Raw genomic sequence first — 18387 nt, 5'->3', positions numbered from 1 at the left:
TATTTTTATAATAGTTAATTAAGTTAATTTTTTTATTATTTAAGGTAATAATTATTAATTAAAGATTTATATTTTTTTATTTTATTAGTTAATATTTAAAATTAAGGAGATTATTAGTTAAGTTAGTTAAATTAAAGTATAAAATATATAAAGTTATTATTTATAATATAAACTTTTTTTAACTATTTAAAAGATTACTAAACTTATTATTAATTAGTTAATTTAAGTATATAGAATAATAATAAGTATAGTAATATAATTAATAAGTTAAATAGTTATTTTATTATTATTATAATTTATAAATAATTAAATAAAAATATTAAGGTTTATAATTTAAATAATTATAAGTTTATAATCTTTATAGGTATTAATAGTATTATTAATAAAATTATTTTTATATATTATATATTTAAAGTTTAGTTAAATTATTATTTTATTAAAGTATAATTTAATAAAAGTTTAATTTATTTAATTAAATATAGGATTTTTAATAGTAAGATTATATTTAATTAGTTTTATTATTTTAATTAATATTTTTTAGTTATTATATTAGTTTTAAGTATTAAAATGTTATTTTAGAGGAGTAGTTTAATATTAATTATCTTTTTATTTTAATTAGTAGGAGGAGGAGAACCTATTTAAGATAGTATAGGGTATATAGACTTTTAAAGGTATAATTTAGTAAGTGTTTTTTAATAGCTTTATTAGTTATTATAATATTAAAGTTATTATATATACTTATTAATTTAATATATTTTTATTTTTATTATTATATTTAATTTATAAGTTTTAATTTATAGATATTAGAGTTTTTAATATTTAAAAAGAAGTATTAGAATATATTTTAATAAATAATTTAAAAGGATTATTTTATAATTTTTATAAGGATTTTATTTATAAGGTATTTAGCCTAATAGTTAATATAGTATTTATATTTAGGTATATTATATATAGCTTTAAGAAAATTAGTCTTTAATTATTTAAATAGTAAGTTATATTAAATAAATTAATAATTTATAATATAAAGTTTTTATATTATTATATTTAAATTTATTATTAAATTAATTAAAATGTACTTAATTTAAGGAGTTTAGATATTAAAATATATAATTATATATTATAAGTACTTTTTAGTAATAATATTTAAAGGATTAATTATTATTTTATTAATAGTTTTAAGTTTATTATTTATAAAAATAACTTAATTAATTTAGTTTTAATTAATTAGTAATATTTAAGTATTATTATAGGAAATAATAGTTTATTAGGAAGGACTATAAACCTAATAGAGATATAATTATATTTATTTAATTAGGAGAACTTTATATTAAAGTAGTAACTTTTAAATAAGAAAAAGAAATTAATAAAAAAGAAATAATTATAAATTATTAATTAATTATATATTTAAAAAATAAGGTTAAGTTATTATTTATTTAAAGTATATTATAACTTTATATAGATTATTAAAAGGCTATTAAGTATAAGTATAATAAAAGTTAATTATAAGGAAAGTATAGTTTAAATTTTATTATTTAGTTAAATAGGAAAAGAATTAAGTTTGGTTGGTAAAGAGAAGTTATATAAGGTTATTTATAATAGTTTAAAGTAGTTATAAGTTAAGACCTTTATATAGTTTAAGGATATTCTATTATAGTTTAAATTAAAGATTAAATTTAAATTAAATAAAAATAGTTATATTTATTTTAATTATATTAATAAGTTTAAATTATTTTATTTAGTTATTAGTTTAACTTAATTATTAGTTTAGTGGAATTTAGATTTAATAAAGGGTATTTTAATTAAGAAAGAATAAATATTTTAAATATTTTATTTATAGGGTAGTTTGATTAAATTTAATTATAGTAATTATAGTAGTGATAGTGTATTTAGTTTAGTTAAAAGAGTAAGGCTATTAATAGTATAGATTATTGTTTAGGTATATTAATAGATTAATTTAATATATTTTTATTATTATTATTTATATAGGTTTATTAAAGTCCTTTAAAATATATAAATAAAATAGTGGTTAATAATCCTTTAGTTTAGTTAGTAGAGTATTTATATTTAGTTTAATTACTATTTTATAACTTATATATTTTATAGGAGGTTATTAGTTTAATTTTAATAAAGATTATATATTTTTTTTATTTAAAATTAATTTAAAATAGTTAATATAACCTCTTTTTTATTAAATTAAATATATATAGGATGTTAATAATAAAGGTAATAGATTGTTATATTTAAAATCTAAGTTTTAATAAGTTTTCTATTTAATAAAAGAATATATGAGTATTATATAATTTTAGCTGTTATGGAATTTTAGTACCCCTTATACTAAAAGTGTAGGGGGGTAGGGAAGGCCTGCCCCCCGGGTATAGTTTTATTTTTAATCCCTATATATATAAAATATATATAACACCTTTATATAATAATAAATACTTAAAATCTAATATTTAAAGAAATATAATACTAATAATAATAAAAAGAGAATATAATATATTTATAAGTATATAGTTAAGCTTTATACTATATAAATAAAGTTAAAAAGTATTACTTTTAATAATATTATATTAAAATTATTAATATAAATAATTTAAAAACTAATAGTTAATAAAATAGTTATATAATAAAATTAAAATAATTTTAAAATAACCTTTATAAAAAAGAATCTTATAATATAAAACTTAATAAACTAGCTTTTCCTATTAATATATTCATTATATAGTTATTTAAATCTACCTTTATTAAGTAAATTAAATATATTATAATCTCTATCCTAAATATATAGCTATTAATAGAATAATAATATTATAATAATAAATTTATTTAAAAACCTTCTTATATAAACTTTATAAAAGATTAAAACTTTTTTAAAAAATTAAATAAAATTTATTTACTATATATTAAATAAATACTATATAAGAAAAGTAAAAGTCTAAATATTTAAAAATTCAATCTTCCTCCTTTAAATATATTACTTTATTATTAAAAATTTATCTACTTTTATATAATATATAAGGAATATAGTAGAAAAAAAAGCCCTATAGAGGAAGTTAGTAACTCTATATATAGATAAATTTAAAGGTATATACTAAGTAATTATTAACTTTATACTTAAGGTATAAACTAATAGTTAGTCTAAAAGCCGAGAAGACGATAAATAAACAAACAGTTGAACAAAAAATACAATGTGGCCGAAGCCCCACTCCCCTTAAACGAGCCACGCTCTCTACCATTCCTTCTCTTGCCGGAGACATGCTGAATGGCTACCGCCTTTAAGACACATTAGGTTCAGTCTGCCTTCCATCGCGAGTTTTGTTGCCGGCACCGCGGATCAATTAACTAGCTCGTTGCAGTGTTGATAATCTTTTTGAGCTTCCCGTGTCAGCTGGGTCTTTCAACGCCGGATCCCACCGGGCCTAGAAATTTGCTAAAAATTGCTGCAGAAGAGGTAAACGCGAAATGGACAGCAGAAGATGAGATCCAGAACTTGCACCACCAGCACCACCGCTAAGTAGACCATGGCGATCACGAACTCTGCCGCTATCCACACCGGGGCGATGATGAGACCGCCAACGATCACGGCTGGCCGGATCAGAGCATTTCCGAACTTCTTCGCCTTGCGCTTGAATGCGGTTCGCCTGGCAGCCCACTTCTCCTTCCGCTCAGCCCGCCTGGCGGTCTTTTCCTGCTGTTTGGTCGTGTTGGGGCTGATGGTCTGGGAGAGTTGCTGCTTCTCGTTGCTGTCATGTTGGGGCTCCATGGTTTCGCACTGTCTAATCTCGTCATCCTGTTGGTGCAGTGCGTCAGAGCCCAGGTTCACGGTTTTAGTCTGCTCGGGCTGGTTGGTCTGCCTAGGCTGGTTGGTCCGCCAAGGCGTGTTGGTCTCCCTAGGCTGGTTGGCCTCCCTGGACTTTTTGGTCTGCTGAGGCTCGCTGGTCTGCTCAGGATCGGAGGCCTGCTCATGCTTTGCGTCCGTCTCGCTCTGTTTTTCTGCGGGCCTTTCGTTGTAAGTCTGGGGATTCGCCTCCTTGAGCTTGGGATCGAGGTTGTTGGTGAGCTTCTTGAGGATGCTGGCGTTGTTGGAGGCAGACATGGTTAAGATTTTGTTTTGTCGATGACGAAAACTGGAACGGTTGTTTCTCGGGCGCTCAGAAAGGCTCGGAATATTGAAAGAAGACTTGCGATGAGACTGTCTGACTGTTTCTGTCGAGTTGACGATATGCTGATTTCCAGTTGACAATTCTCGAATGGAACTCAGTTGAGAGCTGGCGGTTCTGCACCTGTGCAGTCAGGGCAATGTGACAAGTAGATGACGAAAGGGGAAGACGATGCACGATCTACAACTCAAAGACTGCGTGTGTTGTAGATGGAGGTGTAGAACGAGGCTATTTATAATTCTTGACAGGTAACCAAGGACTCAATTTGTGCACAACTGAGCGTTACCAATGAATGGCGGTCGGGTGACGGTCGCAAGTGAAGTGGAAATACATGATGGGGATAAGTGAATAGTTAGAGGAAAGGAAAAAGGTGCATAGCTCCTGCATGCAATTCCTACTGTCAAGCCAGAGTCCACCCTGCATTCATGACGAGAGTGGTGTACTTTTGAGGTCTTCAACAGGCCCTTTGTCCCGCCACAACCTCGAAAGATGTCCTGGGGTCAGAAAGAAAGGGCTCTGTCTTGTTGGTCCACGAGTCTTGTTGGTCTGTGAATTGAAAACCAACAATGGTTCCAACTGCAATGATATGTCCAAGAAGAGTACTGTGAAACGTTCCTCGTTCAAGAGGCGTTCAAGTTCAATGTGGCTGAGTTGGTCACGGAGAACAATGTCCAACGACTTTTTCAGGGCCACCTGATTGGTAGAAAAATTAAACATCGTCGTCAACTGTGCAAGTAGAAATATTGTGGGCGGGAACATACAATAAAGATAATAGCTCTGAAATCATCTGAAGTATGATTTCTCGCCGCAACTTCCTATTCACGGCCATTTGGTGCAGCAGTGTAAACGGTGTTGATGAGGACTTATTGCAAGACCGCAGCTTCTAAAAGTCCATGAATGCGCCGCCATGGGTCTCGAGCAGCAGGGTGAGGTCAAATGGCAATCACGTAAGAAAGAGCTCAATGTAGCCTTTCGGACTTCTTGCCCAAGTGCTCGTGCTATTCGCTAGAAACAGCTACCGGAATGACAACGGGTACTCTGAGGATATCACTCTGATGCACAGCCTGGTAATGATCGTTTATGTTTGACGCGTAGAGCCGCCAAACATGTAAGCCAGAAACCTTAAGAACACACTCACTGAGCAGCTATGTGGACATCGGGTCATTGTGTCCTTGGATGAAGCCGTATCTCCGAAACGTTATTCCCCAAATCCCACGTCCCACTGGCCACAACTCAGCTTGCCAACTCACATCCTTCTCTCACCAGTGCAGACTGTAACAAACAATCGTAGACATATGTAAGTAGGCAAAGAGTAATGAGACTTTATCACGGTTGAAATCATCAGCCGAAATTGGCTACTGCTGATTCATTGACGGCTGCTCGTCGTCCACTCCGCCAAATGAGAACTGAAAGCCGAATGAGCATACTACTAGAAGCAGTTGTTATATTAGCGCTCCAGTAAATTAAGATATATTTTATTAAATTAATAAACTATTAATATAATAAAATATTTAAAGAATAAATAAATAAGAGAACGGATATTCGCACAGGAAAAAACGGCTAGTACACAGGTACAAATCCCCCCCTAATGTACCGACCTTAATTTACACCACCCACTCACCATATAAAATACAAATTAATACTCATTAATAGGTATATATATCCTTATCAGCCCTTAATTTCTAATCCTCTTATCATCACTTCTAGTCTAGTAGTTTACTACTTCTTTCCTCCTTACTACCTAGGGTGTTCTACACTATAATCTCCTCCTAAGTCTCCTTTTTATTACTAATAAAGTCCTCTATATTAATAGTCCTATAAGCCCTTATATTAATAGAACTTCTAGCAAGGAGGGCTTTTAGTAAGAGAGTTTTATTTAATAGGTAAAGGAGAATTAGTAAGTCTATATAAAAGGCATAAAAAGTACTTCGTATAGGTGGTGTGTGTAGTTAGGGGGGTTGAATAAAACCCTCTAATTAGCTATAGCCCTAAAGGAAACATTGTACCTATATACTAGCCGTTTTTTCCTATGCGAATATCCGTTCTTATAAATAATTTTAAATCTTTAAAAATATATTTATTAATTTATATATATTAAATTTAAGTAGTTTATAATTTAAAAGGTTATTTCTTAGAAGGTTATTATATAGGAGTCTTAAAGTTAAGAGATTAGAAGTTAGGAGATTAGAAGTTATAAGGTTAGAGGTTAGGAGGTTGGAGGTTAAGAGCTGGGAGGTTGAGAGTTGGGAGGTGAAGTGCTGGGAGGTTGGGAGGTTGTGAGGTTGGGAGGTTGCGAGGTTGTGAGGTTAAGAGGTGGGAGGTTAAGAGGTGGGAGGTTAAGAGGATAGGAGATAGGAACTCAAGTGGTATGAAAATACATACTACTAGAAGCAGTCGTCGTATTGGCGCTCCGGGCATCAGACCATCCGGAGAACTGTGCGTTGGGATCGCCGACGTGTTGTAGGTAGCCGGAGCGATTCACTGCGTCATCCATGCGTTAGCAAGGAGGCTCTCTACTCAAAAGCCATAATGAAGTAGTCTTGGGTTGGTGCTCACCATTAATCAGACAACCACCAGATGCATAAAATTATCGGCTTGTAGAGGAAGTCCAGTAACTCGCAGAGGCAATCCAGTATGTCACAGATGATGTCTCCCTCCTTCTCGACTTGGATATGCCAGTCAAGGGGACCCTGCTCGTTGCGCCGTTCTTTCTTTTGTGTGCGGCCGTTGTCGACTTTATCGTTGACTGGGGCACGTTGTCTCAGCATCCACTTTGGGTGCTGCGTGTTCGTCAATGCCGCTTCGGCCTTTGCTCCCTGGGACAGGCTTCTACTCTTCCGTTGAGGCATCGTTGGCACATCTCCTGCCAAGCTCGACTATTAGCCCTTAGGCTACTTATATCGACGATTCTGGTGTGGCACCGTTAGGAGCGATGCCTTCTAGCCTTATCTATGCGGTACAAGGCTTAGCCACATAGCCACAGATATACTATATTCTCTTATTACTATTATTAGTACTATATTTCTTTTAACACTAGGTTTTAAGTATTTACTACTATATAAAGGCGCTATATATATTTTATATATATAGGGATTAAAAATAAAACTATATACTTAAAAGGGGGGGTACTAAGACGGTCTTTATAACTTATAATAAAAGAAGACTTAAATTATCTATAAAGAATTATTAATTTAAAGCTAGAGTTACCTAAGGAATAATATAGGGGAAGTAGTAAAGCTATAATCCTATAGTTACTAGCCCTAACGTCCCTAGCCCACATTCTAATAGTCCCCTAAATCTAATTACCTCCTCTTTTAACTACCCCTTTACCTTAACCCTATTTATACTACTACTATAATTTTATTCTTTTTAATAGTTAAAATTTTTAATTAGTTATCTTTATTATTTTTTTTAAATATCTATTTAACTTTAATTTAAGCTTATTAAATTACTTTAATATTTATAAATAACTTATTTAAGTTAAATTAAACCTTTTTTTTTTAAATTACTTTATTAACTTTTAACTAATATTTTAATTTTTAAACTTTTTTTATAAATATTATTAAATTAATATTTTTAATTTTAATTTTTAAAATCTTATAAAAGAGAAGTTATTATATAAAGTTTAAGTATTTATTATAAATATATTTAATTATTATATTATATAATTTTATAATTATTTAAAGATTTTAAAATAATCCTTTAAAATTAAAAATACTATTTAATATAAAAATATATATTATTTTATTTAATAATAGCTTTTTTATCTTTTATTTTAATAATTTATTAATTTTTAATAAAGTATATATTAAAGGCTTTATATTTAAAAGTAATTATAAACTAATTATTTACTATTTAAATTAAATATTTAATTTTATAAAAGTTTTAATATATACTTTATAATAATAATAAAGAAACCTTTTTTATAATTATTAATAAAAGTTATAATTATTTTAATATTATAAATATTATTTAAAAATAGTTTTAAATAAATTAAAAATTAATATATTAAATAGTTAAAATATATATAAATTAATAGCTAATAAAAGATAATATAAATATTATTTAAAAATATTCTTATAAAAATTAACTATAATATATATATAATATCTATTAATTATAAAAGGTATTATTTAAATAGGTTTTAATATAATTTAAAAGAAAAAACTTTTTTAATTACTTAATTATAATAAGCTCTTTTATTTAACTTTTTTATTATTATAAACTATTAATTTATATAATCCTTAAAAATTATAAGAAATTATTACTATTATATATTTAATTCTTTAAAAATAATAAAAAGTTTAAAAATTTATTTATAATAAATATATATTTTATAAAAAAGGTTTATATATATAAATTAAAATCTTTTAAAATAACTTATTATTTTTAAATAACTAATTATAAATATTATTTTAAACTTCTTTTTATTAATCTTTTTTATTAATATTTTAATAATTATTTAATTTAATAATTTTTATAATAAATAATTATATTAAATTAAACTATATAAATATATTCTTTTTATTACTATTTTTAATTATTTTATTTTAATCTATTAATATTTATAGCTTTTAAAAATAAAATAATAAATTAAAAAGCCTTTAACTATTTCCTTTTAATAAAGGGTGTTAAAAAGGAGGAAGCTATTTAACTTATTAGAGTTTATATTTCCTAATAGATTAAAATATACTTTAAACTATTTTAATTAATTAAAAATAATATTAATTAATCTTTTAAATATTAAAAAAGTTAATAAAATTTATAAATAATAAATCTACTTTATATATTAAAAAAATAATTATAAAGTATAATATATAAAATATATTAAGTTTTAAAAACTTTTTATATAGGTATTTTATTTCTAACTATTATAAATATATTATAAATCTTTTTTTCCTTATACTTCTTTATAATAATTAGGATAATGTTTAAAGAAAGTTTAATAATTAAAAAAAAATTCCTTATAAAGTTATAGGGGGGTATAGATAGGGTAGGGATAAACGTGTATATATATAAATATAGATATAGGGTGGTCGGATTTAGGGGACTGTCGGAATGTGGGCTGGGGACGTTAGTAAGGCTGAGGCTAGTACGGAGTAGCTACTACTAGTGGCGGCCTAAATCGATTCCCAGCAACAATCAGCAGACCAAGGGCATATAAATATCCCTCATCGACTACCGAAATCAATCAAGCACCTAGGAACTCTCCACATCCGCATCTTCAGCCAAGTACGACCTGCACAAACTCGAGTTCCGTTCGCAGGCCAAAATGGCACAGTTCCATCCTTTTCCCGGCCTCCCAAAGGAATTGCGGGATCAAATCTGGGATATGGTGATTCGCGACGATAATCCAGGGGTCCACTACTTCACCATCTACAGTACCAATAAAGACCCCGAATCCGTCGTTGACCCAGCCAAGAAGGTCCACGCCATACGATCCTCTGACGCGCACTACGACGCGCACTACTCTATCGGCTTCGCAGCTCCTCGGTGCCGAGCAAGTGGCCAACTCTCATGGACGGATGGGAATATCTCTACGTACCTAACAGATTCAGGCTTATGGACAGCCTGCTTTGAGTCCCGCGAGAGGATGCTACGGTATTTTAAACCTTTAAAAACCAGCCCACAGGCTTCACCTCAACACAAGCCGTTACATAAACACGTAATTTGGGATATATGCAATAAGCCTACAGCCTCAGTAAACATGGAGTTTATTCGTGATAACGGCGAGCACCAAACCCTAACAATACAACCATCGGCGGATTTAATCATCCTTCAGCTACCCGAAAACTCTAACATCTCATGGGATGACTCTAGACATTGGGAAGGGATTCAACACTTCCCCTCGTTTAGGTGGCATACTACTGGCAACCCTGGGAACGAAGGGCACTGGATTTCATCAGTCATCAACAACGTTGCCGTCGAGTACAACCCGGCATGGGCGGTATATAATGAATTGGGATTCTGGTCATGCAACGATGCCACTTTCGGCTTCGACTACGTCAACGATTTACACGGCCTCGAAGCGTTTTGGATTATTGACTACAGTCTAAAGCGCAAGTTCAAGGCTGAGTATGCCCACAGCAGACGGCAGACCTTTCGCGCTGGCAGATTGACGTTCATCGAAGTTAATTCGGGGGATGAGGAATGGTGCTGCTGCTCCAAGGAAGACCCCCATCCCTTGGAATGCTGTGATCGTGGAGACACAAAATTTTCGGCGCACGCTCTGGCGGACGCCCTGAGAAGATACATCGAGTTGGAAGACAATGAAGAGTGGGGGTTCGATAGATCCCACTCTTATGCTGGAGCTGATGTCGGAGTTCTCGCCTGTGTGAACTTGAAATTGGAGGGGGATTTACCGACATGGGGGGAGTGGTACGGTTTCCCGAAATGAATGTTTAGAGCTGTGCTACCTATGGATTTGTAGTCGAAGAATGCAATCCATCCATTCCAGGCGACCACTAGGATCTAAAGGCGGTGGTTTTTATGGGTTCTGCTGGCACGGGGAGTCGACAGGTCCCCGCGACGCGCGTTGGAAGCCCCTTTCCACATAACAAATGATGATAGTTCCGCAGATCGAGCAAGGGCTGACATCACACGCATTGAATAGCTCAATACTGATTCCACTTCAATGAAAAGTACGTCAGAGACATTGGTGACGCGTGCGCGTTCGCAAGGTGTAGTTCAGATACCTTGAAGGGGTATATACGAGGAAGAAAGGTTTGTTTGAAATTTGGGAAGGAATATTCAGAGATACTTTTACGCAGTCGTCTACTTCTTTCAGAGGGCCGTGGGCACTGAATTGTGAAGTTTGATGCCAAATATCCCAAGGGACGTTTTCTTTTGGGAGGTACAACAGCCGGGCAATGGCGACTTTCAAACCGGCTTCCCAATATGCAGCTGGAGACGGACAAGCACTCGCATTGTCGTGACAAAGACGCCATGGTGCTAGTCCGAAATGGTTCGCAGTCTCGGCTCTTGAGTCCATGCAGGCTACAAAGGGTAACGTCTTGCAGGGGACTCGGCGGCGCGATACGGTTGGCGGCGGGTCACGACCGCGCGGACAGCTCGTCATCGAGGTGAAGGCCAACATGGTGACTGGCACTCCCGGACATTGTATGCCACAGCATTTCTGTAGCATTCGAGGCTAGAACAAGGGCAGAAATTGTGGATGACATGTCTACCTCTGGTGTTACGGACCCTCGATGGTGTCCATAGTATATAATGCAAACTGGGTCAGTCAGTCAACGGTGTTTGTGCCAGACTCGGATGTCGAATGTAAAGAGTGAGGGTCTGACAGCGGTTGTGTCTACAGGCAGATCGTGTCCTCCGGGGTTACCGGTGACAAGGTCCAAGTGTCGACGGCCCGCAGCCGTGTGTCGAGTGATTATAGTCGAGCTCGTGAGGGTGGGATTGGAATGGGGGGCAGTCTTTAGAATCGTTATTAGCGTTGTTCACCATAAGGGCGTTGGGGATACTTGTCGAATAAATTGCGTCTCCGCGCTTGCCTGGCCTATTACAAGGCCAGCCCAGGCGATCACCACGAGGAGGTGCGGAGTCCGACTTCGTCGCCCAACCGAGATCAAACCCACAGGTTGATCCGGCCGATGCCTGGGCTCCAAACCACAGGCTATCGTCACAAAACTTACCGAGAGATTCGCCGATTCCTGTGTCCGAAACAACAGTCTATCGCCTCTCTCATAACCTCACCGAGAGATTCGCCGATTCCTGTGTCCGAAACAACAGTCTATCGCCTCTCCCATTGTCAACTCGGGGATGCTCAGGCCCGAAGCCGTGAGCCATCCCAGCATTCAGCCGATCCCCGGGTCCGAAACCACGGTCCATCGTCTATGCTCTCCTCTCACCTAGTTAGGGAGAATGCTGTCCCACTTGCCCTCCTTGTACGGGCTGGGTGGTGGGCTTCGGCCGCCCTCGCCGATCTTCTTCTTCTGCTTCCTCTTAGCTTGATCATCGAGCTCTTGCAGCTCCTTTACGGTGCAATAAGTCTGCTAATTATAATCGAAATTAGTAGACCTAATGAAACAAGGGAAGAGGCGCAAAAGAAAGAATACCCTAATAGAACTGAGAGAAGTATGAGTCTCAACGACACTAAAGGGGCAAATGCATATTCAACTATGGGCGTTTCGTGGCAAAAGGGTATCTCTTACCATAAAGCCCCAATCAATAAACCGCAATTAACCCAAATGACCTGACAGACCGCCAAGACACATGCATTCTGTCTCACAAGGCTTGCCCTGCCCTGCCCTGCCGTACCTAAGTAGTTTGATAAGCTCAGCTCAAAACAACGGTTTCTACACATCCGTGATAACGCCATCGCGGATCTTTAAGTTGCGTGACAGGTCAGACAGTATTCACGCAAGAGGAGGGGACATTTAAAATGTTCAGCTCATTGCTGTGTTTTGCTGCAACGGACTACCGGTTTGTCAAAAGGTGCATCTAAAAATACTGCTGATAGCACGCTCAATGTGTCCCCAAACGACACTCCATATCCCATCCATGGCTGATAGTTCGCCTCCAAAATTTTACCCCCCCCCCCTTGCCACACCCTCCACGGATTCTCATCCTCGTCCTCCTCTCCTAACACGGGGAATTCTTCACCAGTGACCGTGGATAGGCAATGCATGATCCGTCTTGCCATCGGTCAAAGGCTAGTGATGTTTTTTTTTTTTTTGGGTGGTCACCTTCAGTCAAAAGGCCACCAGATGCAGATCATCACAGGCGCGCAAAGGCAGCCCAGCACATGGATGATGAACATGACGACTGCGTCTAGCACAAAGCTGACGATGCCAATTGCCATGATGACTGGGGAGAAGACGGTAAAAAGTGCCACCATCCCCGGAGTGACCGCCGCGTCAAGGATCTTCTTGACTTTGATTTTGAAGGCAGTGCGTCGCGTGGCCCACTTGGCCTTGCGAGCCTCCCGTCGAGCCGCCCGCTTCGCCTTCTTGGCTGACTTATTACTGGCTGGGGACGTGATGGCAACGCCGACATCGTCTCCCTCCACGTTGGCTTGAGTGTGCTCAACAAGGGGACCCTCCTCGCTGTACCGCACCTTCTTTCTTGGGCGGCCAGCATCGATTTCGTCAGTGATGGAAGCACGTCGCTTCAACATCCGCCTGGTGTGCACCGTCGTCACCTTGCCTGGTTTCGGCAGAAGTCTCATCCTCTGTTGAACCAGTGAAGATGAACCTGTTCCAGAGCCAGAGGAAATGACGGGTCTCTGGGACTCGGCCGCGGTCAGAGCCTTGGTAATGGCAGACTCGCCATTGGTAGACTTGACGACAGCAGACTTGGCGATGTCTATGTCGTCGATGATAGTAGTCTCGACGGCGTCGCGCTTGGGAACGGCAGTCGCCTCATTGTGTTTGTCAGACTTGACGACAGTAGACTTGATGATAGCTACGTTGTCAATGGTAGTAGTCTTGGCGATAGTCGCCTCATTGTTTTGTGCAACCTCGCTGATGCCGCCAGCCGCCGTGTTGTTGACGGCATTGTTGGTCTCGCCAGCCTTGGGTTTGAAAACCTTGCCCTTGATGCTCTGCAGCTGGGCGCGGACCTTGGCGTTGAACTTGCTCGAGATGGATTTCAGATGAGTGAATGCCATCTTGATGGAGTTGTATTGCTTTAGTCACACAAGATTGTACTGATGGTGTTGATGGTCAAGCAAATGCAGACACTATCAGAGGGCAGTTGATGTACTGAAGGACAGATTAGTTACGTTACTTATCCGGTAGCAACACACGCGCTTTCTGGGAGAGGATGACTCTGCGGAAACCGCGAAAGCGTACTTACTGTGCGTACTGCCTGTCGAGGTACCTGCGAGTTGTTTGTGGTGATCGTCGTTGCGATCAGTCTCGTTGGTAGTGTATCAGGTAGTCAACAAAAGGTGACACAAGACTGGGAAAGACGGCACTCTCAAGAAGAGAGGAAAGAATCTACTCCCAGAAGAGAGTCGTAGAAGATCTGATGGTTTGTGATCATTCACGACAGGACAAGATTGTCAGATGGAGTTGGTTGTGGATGACATGGAAGAAACGAGCTCGAGGCTGGTGGCGGGCGAGGTATTTAAGCCTTGCTGCTACCCAAGCAGCAACGGCGTTGCGTGTACACCACAAGTGAATTGAGGTTGCTAGGTGATGGTTGCTAGTGAATGAGGGATGTGATGGTTGACTTGTTACCTATTCAGGGAAACAGGACAGCCCGTGCGGTGGGCCACTCGAAACGTGCTATCTGATGCTCTGTTACCTAAGTAGATATCATTATCAAGGGCAATAGTGAAGATGGTATGCCCAGGTGAATGATCGCCTCGCAAGAAAGGGCAGCTTCCATGTGCAAACCCATGAGTCCGTAGTCGTGTGAACTCCTCACAGTAATTAATGATTCCGTGTAACGGAGATAGCAAAAAGCCACAAATTCAGTTCTGAGACGACTTAGTCAAACTGGCTACAGAAGGTATGAGTGTGTATTTATCTAGCGACGGGGGTCCAAGTTTTCTGGCGACTCCAAGTCCATCTCAAAACGCAGATTACACACCTTAATATATGATGCATTGCGCCAGAAAAGTCCCATACGCTGACATTGATCTGGCGGGCCCAGCTATCTAGCAGATGGCCGCAACACCACGATGTTCCAAAAAGCTCCATCTAATTCCCTCAGATTTCTACGCAGAAGTTCCATCACCGCCCTTATCTCAACAAACAGGGGTAATTTCTTCGGACCAAGACCGTGCAGCTTGGTATTTCATGATCCGTCATACCATCGGTCAGTGCCCCGGGGTATTCTGTCCTTTCATCAAGAGATTGGATATTCGCACCCGCAGAAATTGAGGGTATACCTAAGCCCCAAGGAGTAAACTCCTATAGGACAGACTGCCTCCTACAGGACAACCTCCTATAGGATAACCTCCTACAGGATAACCTCCTATAGAACAACCTCCTGTAGGATAACCTCCTAGGATAACCTCCTATAGAATAACCTCCTGCAGGATAAGCCTATAAGATAATTAGGTCGTTGCTAACCTGAGTACTTTGATCTCTAAGTTGCCTATATAAGTACCTAGGTATTATGGGTGTACTCTCCGTTTTGGCGGGTGCGAATATCCGGTGTCTTCATCAAAGATGGCAAGAAGTTACTACTGTTCAGTGTCCTGTTTTTCAAGCATTAGTTAGTCAAGTTTTCACTCAAATCAGGTCTAGGCCAGTCAGACAGACTGTAGACATACCTTCACTTCTACACATGATGCAAACCAGAACAGGCGCACACATGACGTCCACGATCCGGATGATCAGGATGACAACCCCCTGGATCACGGTGAAGGTGATGTCAGCCACGCAGATGAGCGGCGAGCAGAGGATGCACGAGACAATGGTGGCAGGCAGGAAGGCGGCGTCGACCAGCTTGTTGGACCTGGCCTTGAGGGCGGTGCGCCTCGCGGCCCACTTCGCCTTCCTCGCCTGCCGTCTGCCGGCCCGCTTCGCCATCTTCTCCAGGTTCTTGGTGCTGCTGGCGGCGGAGCTGTTCTGCAAACCGTCTGCGCCCGTGTCATTGGGGCTGGCAGCGGTGGCACGCTCCTCACCATCCCTGCCGGCAGGATCGGGCTTGTTGGGGAGGGAGAGATGACCCTGGCCGGTGTGCGTAGGCTTGGTAGTAATGTTTTGGATATTTTCTGCGTCCTCAGACTTGACTACAGTCTCAGAGACGTTGGTAGGAGTAGCCTGGTCAACGTTGGCGAGCATGGTCTTGGTAGTAGTGCCCTTCTGCTGGTTGACGACCTCAGTCTCGACTGCGGCGTTGGGCATGTCGATGTTGCCCTGGTCAACCATGCTAGGCTCAGGCTTGATAGTATCGCCCTGCCCCTCGTTGACGACCGTGTTGATGAGCTCAACCTCGACTGCGGCCTCAGACTTGTTCACAGTCTTCTTCATGTGCAGCTTGCACATGACTTGGTTGAGCTTAGCCTCAACTCTCTTCGAGATGGTCTTCAGCTTGGTGAAGTATGGTGCCATCTTGAATGAGCCAAGTTGCCTTTTTTGTGAAGAAGGTCTTTTGTGGATGAAATACTGGCAATGGAATTCCAGTTTCTGAGGCGAGGGACTGAATCTGGATGAGAGGTTAGCTATTTAGGTACTCATCACTCCGCGACGCCGGCACACTTCTGGAGGGTGAGGGTCTCGCGTCAGCAGCGAGAGATACTTACAGATCAACCTGCCTTGGGATTTAGTGATTGGTGAATGTTGTGGTGTGATTGACTTTGCGACCACAGCAGATGAGCACGCGTGCGCGCTGAACCTTGGAAGGTAGTGTGTAGTGAGGTTTGGCAACCAAAGGTGACACAAGTAGGAGAGACTCAATATTCTGAGAATGATTGCTCTCAGAAGACTTCTGTAGACGAGATGCAGTCAACTAGAGGTGCACGAGGTTGTCAAATCGAGTTGGTTGCAGATGGGTGGAAGAAGCGTGGTCAAGACTGGAGGCGGGCGAGGTATTTAGTCTTGCCCAGCAGCCACGGTGGCGCTTGCGCACCAGAAGCGAATTCAGGGTTGCCAGGTGATGGTCGCTAGTGAATAAGAGACCTGAGGGTTGACTGATGACCTATTTAGGAAAACATGACGGCGCGCGTGGTGGAGCGTTGCCGAGGCGGGTGGCCCGGCCCAGCAACCATGGCGCGCCCACACAACCAGCACAACCGCACAACCAAGGTGCGTGGGTTGAGGTGATTTAAATGTGAATTCAAGGCATGCATGAAGGTTTCATTATTTCTTCATAAATCGATTAATCAACGCTAGCTGTAGGAATGAAATGAGTCACGGTCTGTGTTTGCCAACCAGGTTGCTTGCTAGGACACGCAAGGGCGAATGAACGAGGACGGTCTCATTGTGATTGATTGCTTTTATACCTGATGAACTCCCAACTTGTCTTCTCATACACGGGTCAAGCATATGTAGCAGACAGCTTTGCTAATGCTCACCGCCAAACCTCTTGTGAGGCTGTCTACAGCAGGACAACTTCCACAGTAGTAGCCACTCTCAGGGAGGCCCATATGCATGTAATCATAGTGCCCCGACTTCCACAAGATAGCCAGCCAGGCAAGCCACGAGGGACTGCATTCCCGTGCCCTGAACCTGGAACTCCCAGTGCCTCAGAATATTGAAGAGCTCCTCAATCATGCAGCGCACCATCTCCTGCGAGTCTGGTTGTCCCAGAAATTGGGGCTTTGGAACCCATAGGCCGACCAGCAAGTTGTGGCCGAGATCACAGGTATACAACCTGAGGGGCCACCAGCGACTCAGGATCGCCGTCCGTACCAGCTCGAAGTCTTCCCCGAGAACCAGCCACGCCTTGTCCTTGGGGATCACCACCGCGAAGGGCCCGGCCTCGTGAAATTTGTTGTCCCCGCGGTAGATCCTGGTCTCCCAGATCGTCTCCATGAGCCCCGCGTCCATGAGCCTGAACTGATCGGCAGTCAGGGGTGCGCCCGGCCAGTTCATGTGTTCGACAGGCTGGATGAAAGATGTGAATGGGTTGTTCCTGGCCCAGGTGGGCGTCTGCTCTTTGAGCTGACAGATTCCTCGTGCCTCTGCCTCGGTGACCCCAACCGCCTCTAGGAATTCAGTCGAGAGAGGCCCCTCGTGCGCGGGCCTTCTGAAGCGATACGGTGGGACTCGGTCGCCTTGCGGGACTGATCAGGTCAGGCTTAGGCTTATCCTTGGGTTCAGAATGACAGGCAGGCTGTGATGAAACAGCATTCGTACTTACCTCCACTCACCACAACCTTCCAAACCCGCCCTGCGAACCTCTGAACCAGTTGCTCAGCCGTACATAGCTGGCGGCTCCGCTTCCAGGCTGCAACCGCAGTTTCTAAAACCTCTCTGTTTGCGTTTTTCATGACCTTGGCCACGGTGGCATTGACATTGTCGTCGGACCGTCCCCTGCCCTGCAAGAAGCCGCCCGCTCGGGCGATGAAAAGCTGGACCGTCTGCCTGGTCTCCTCAGAGACGTGGTCGTAGGATCGGGGCCACATTTTGAGACTCTGCGGGGATGGGTTGGGTTAGACCGCCGTGACGCATTGGGATACGATGATCCTGGGGCATTGGGAGACTGCGAGCTTACTGGTGGCAGGATCTGACAGACAGGAGGGGCAGCAGGACGGTGAGAGAGAAGAGGTTGAGAGGTAGGGGGAGCGAGGGACTGACAAAGAAACAGA

General features: G+C 39.7%; 5 protein-coding genes across 5 annotated transcripts; 1 reads left to right on the top strand and 4 right to left on the bottom strand.

The window, feature by feature from the left end:
* Positions 1 to 3430: 3430 nt before the first annotated feature.
* Positions 3431 to 4096, bottom strand: KVR01_012064 (uncharacterized protein; the record flags this gene model as incomplete). Its single annotated transcript, XM_044785573.1, has 1 exon — positions 3431 to 4096. One exon carries the CDS (start codon positions 4094 to 4096, stop codon positions 3431 to 3433), a length of 666 nt encoding a protein of 221 aa, XP_044639145.1.
* Positions 4097 to 9432: 5336 nt separating this feature from the next.
* On the top strand, positions 9433 to 10557 carry KVR01_012091 (uncharacterized protein; the record flags this gene model as incomplete). Its single annotated transcript, XM_044790922.1, has 1 exon — positions 9433 to 10557. One exon carries the CDS (start codon positions 9433 to 9435, stop codon positions 10555 to 10557), a length of 1125 nt encoding a protein of 374 aa, XP_044639172.1.
* A 2310-nt stretch (positions 10558 to 12867) lies between these two features.
* KVR01_011980 (uncharacterized protein) lies at positions 12868 to 13296 on the bottom strand (the record flags this gene model as incomplete). The annotated part of the gene is made up of 1 exon (XM_044791345.1): positions 12868 to 13296. The coding sequence occupies one exon, from the start codon at positions 13294 to 13296 to the stop codon at positions 12868 to 12870; it is 429 nt and encodes a 142-aa protein (XP_044639061.1).
* Positions 13297 to 15322: 2026 nt separating this feature from the next.
* KVR01_012110 (uncharacterized protein) lies at positions 15323 to 16189 on the bottom strand (the record flags this gene model as incomplete). The annotated part of the gene is made up of 2 exons (XM_044781491.1): positions 15323 to 15330; positions 15406 to 16189. The coding sequence occupies 2 exons, from the start codon at positions 16187 to 16189 to the stop codon at positions 15323 to 15325; spliced, it is 792 nt and encodes a 263-aa protein (XP_044639191.1).
* Positions 16190 to 17233: 1044 nt separating this feature from the next.
* KVR01_012125 (uncharacterized protein) lies at positions 17234 to 18204 on the bottom strand (the record flags this gene model as incomplete). The annotated part of the gene is made up of 2 exons (XM_044787212.1): positions 17234 to 17784; positions 17940 to 18204. 2 exons carry the CDS (start codon positions 18202 to 18204, stop codon positions 17234 to 17236), a joined length of 816 nt encoding a protein of 271 aa, XP_044639206.1.
* Between the last annotated feature and the right edge of the window lie 183 nt (positions 18205 to 18387).

The sequence above is a fragment of the Diaporthe batatas genome (assembly GCF_019321695.1).
Source record: "Diaporthe batatas strain CRI 302-4 chromosome Unknown Contig00017, whole genome shotgun sequence".
Lineage (NCBI taxonomy): Eukaryota > Fungi > Ascomycota > Sordariomycetes > Diaporthales > Diaporthaceae > Diaporthe > Diaporthe batatas.
This window is presented reverse-complemented; position numbering and strand designations above follow the sequence as displayed.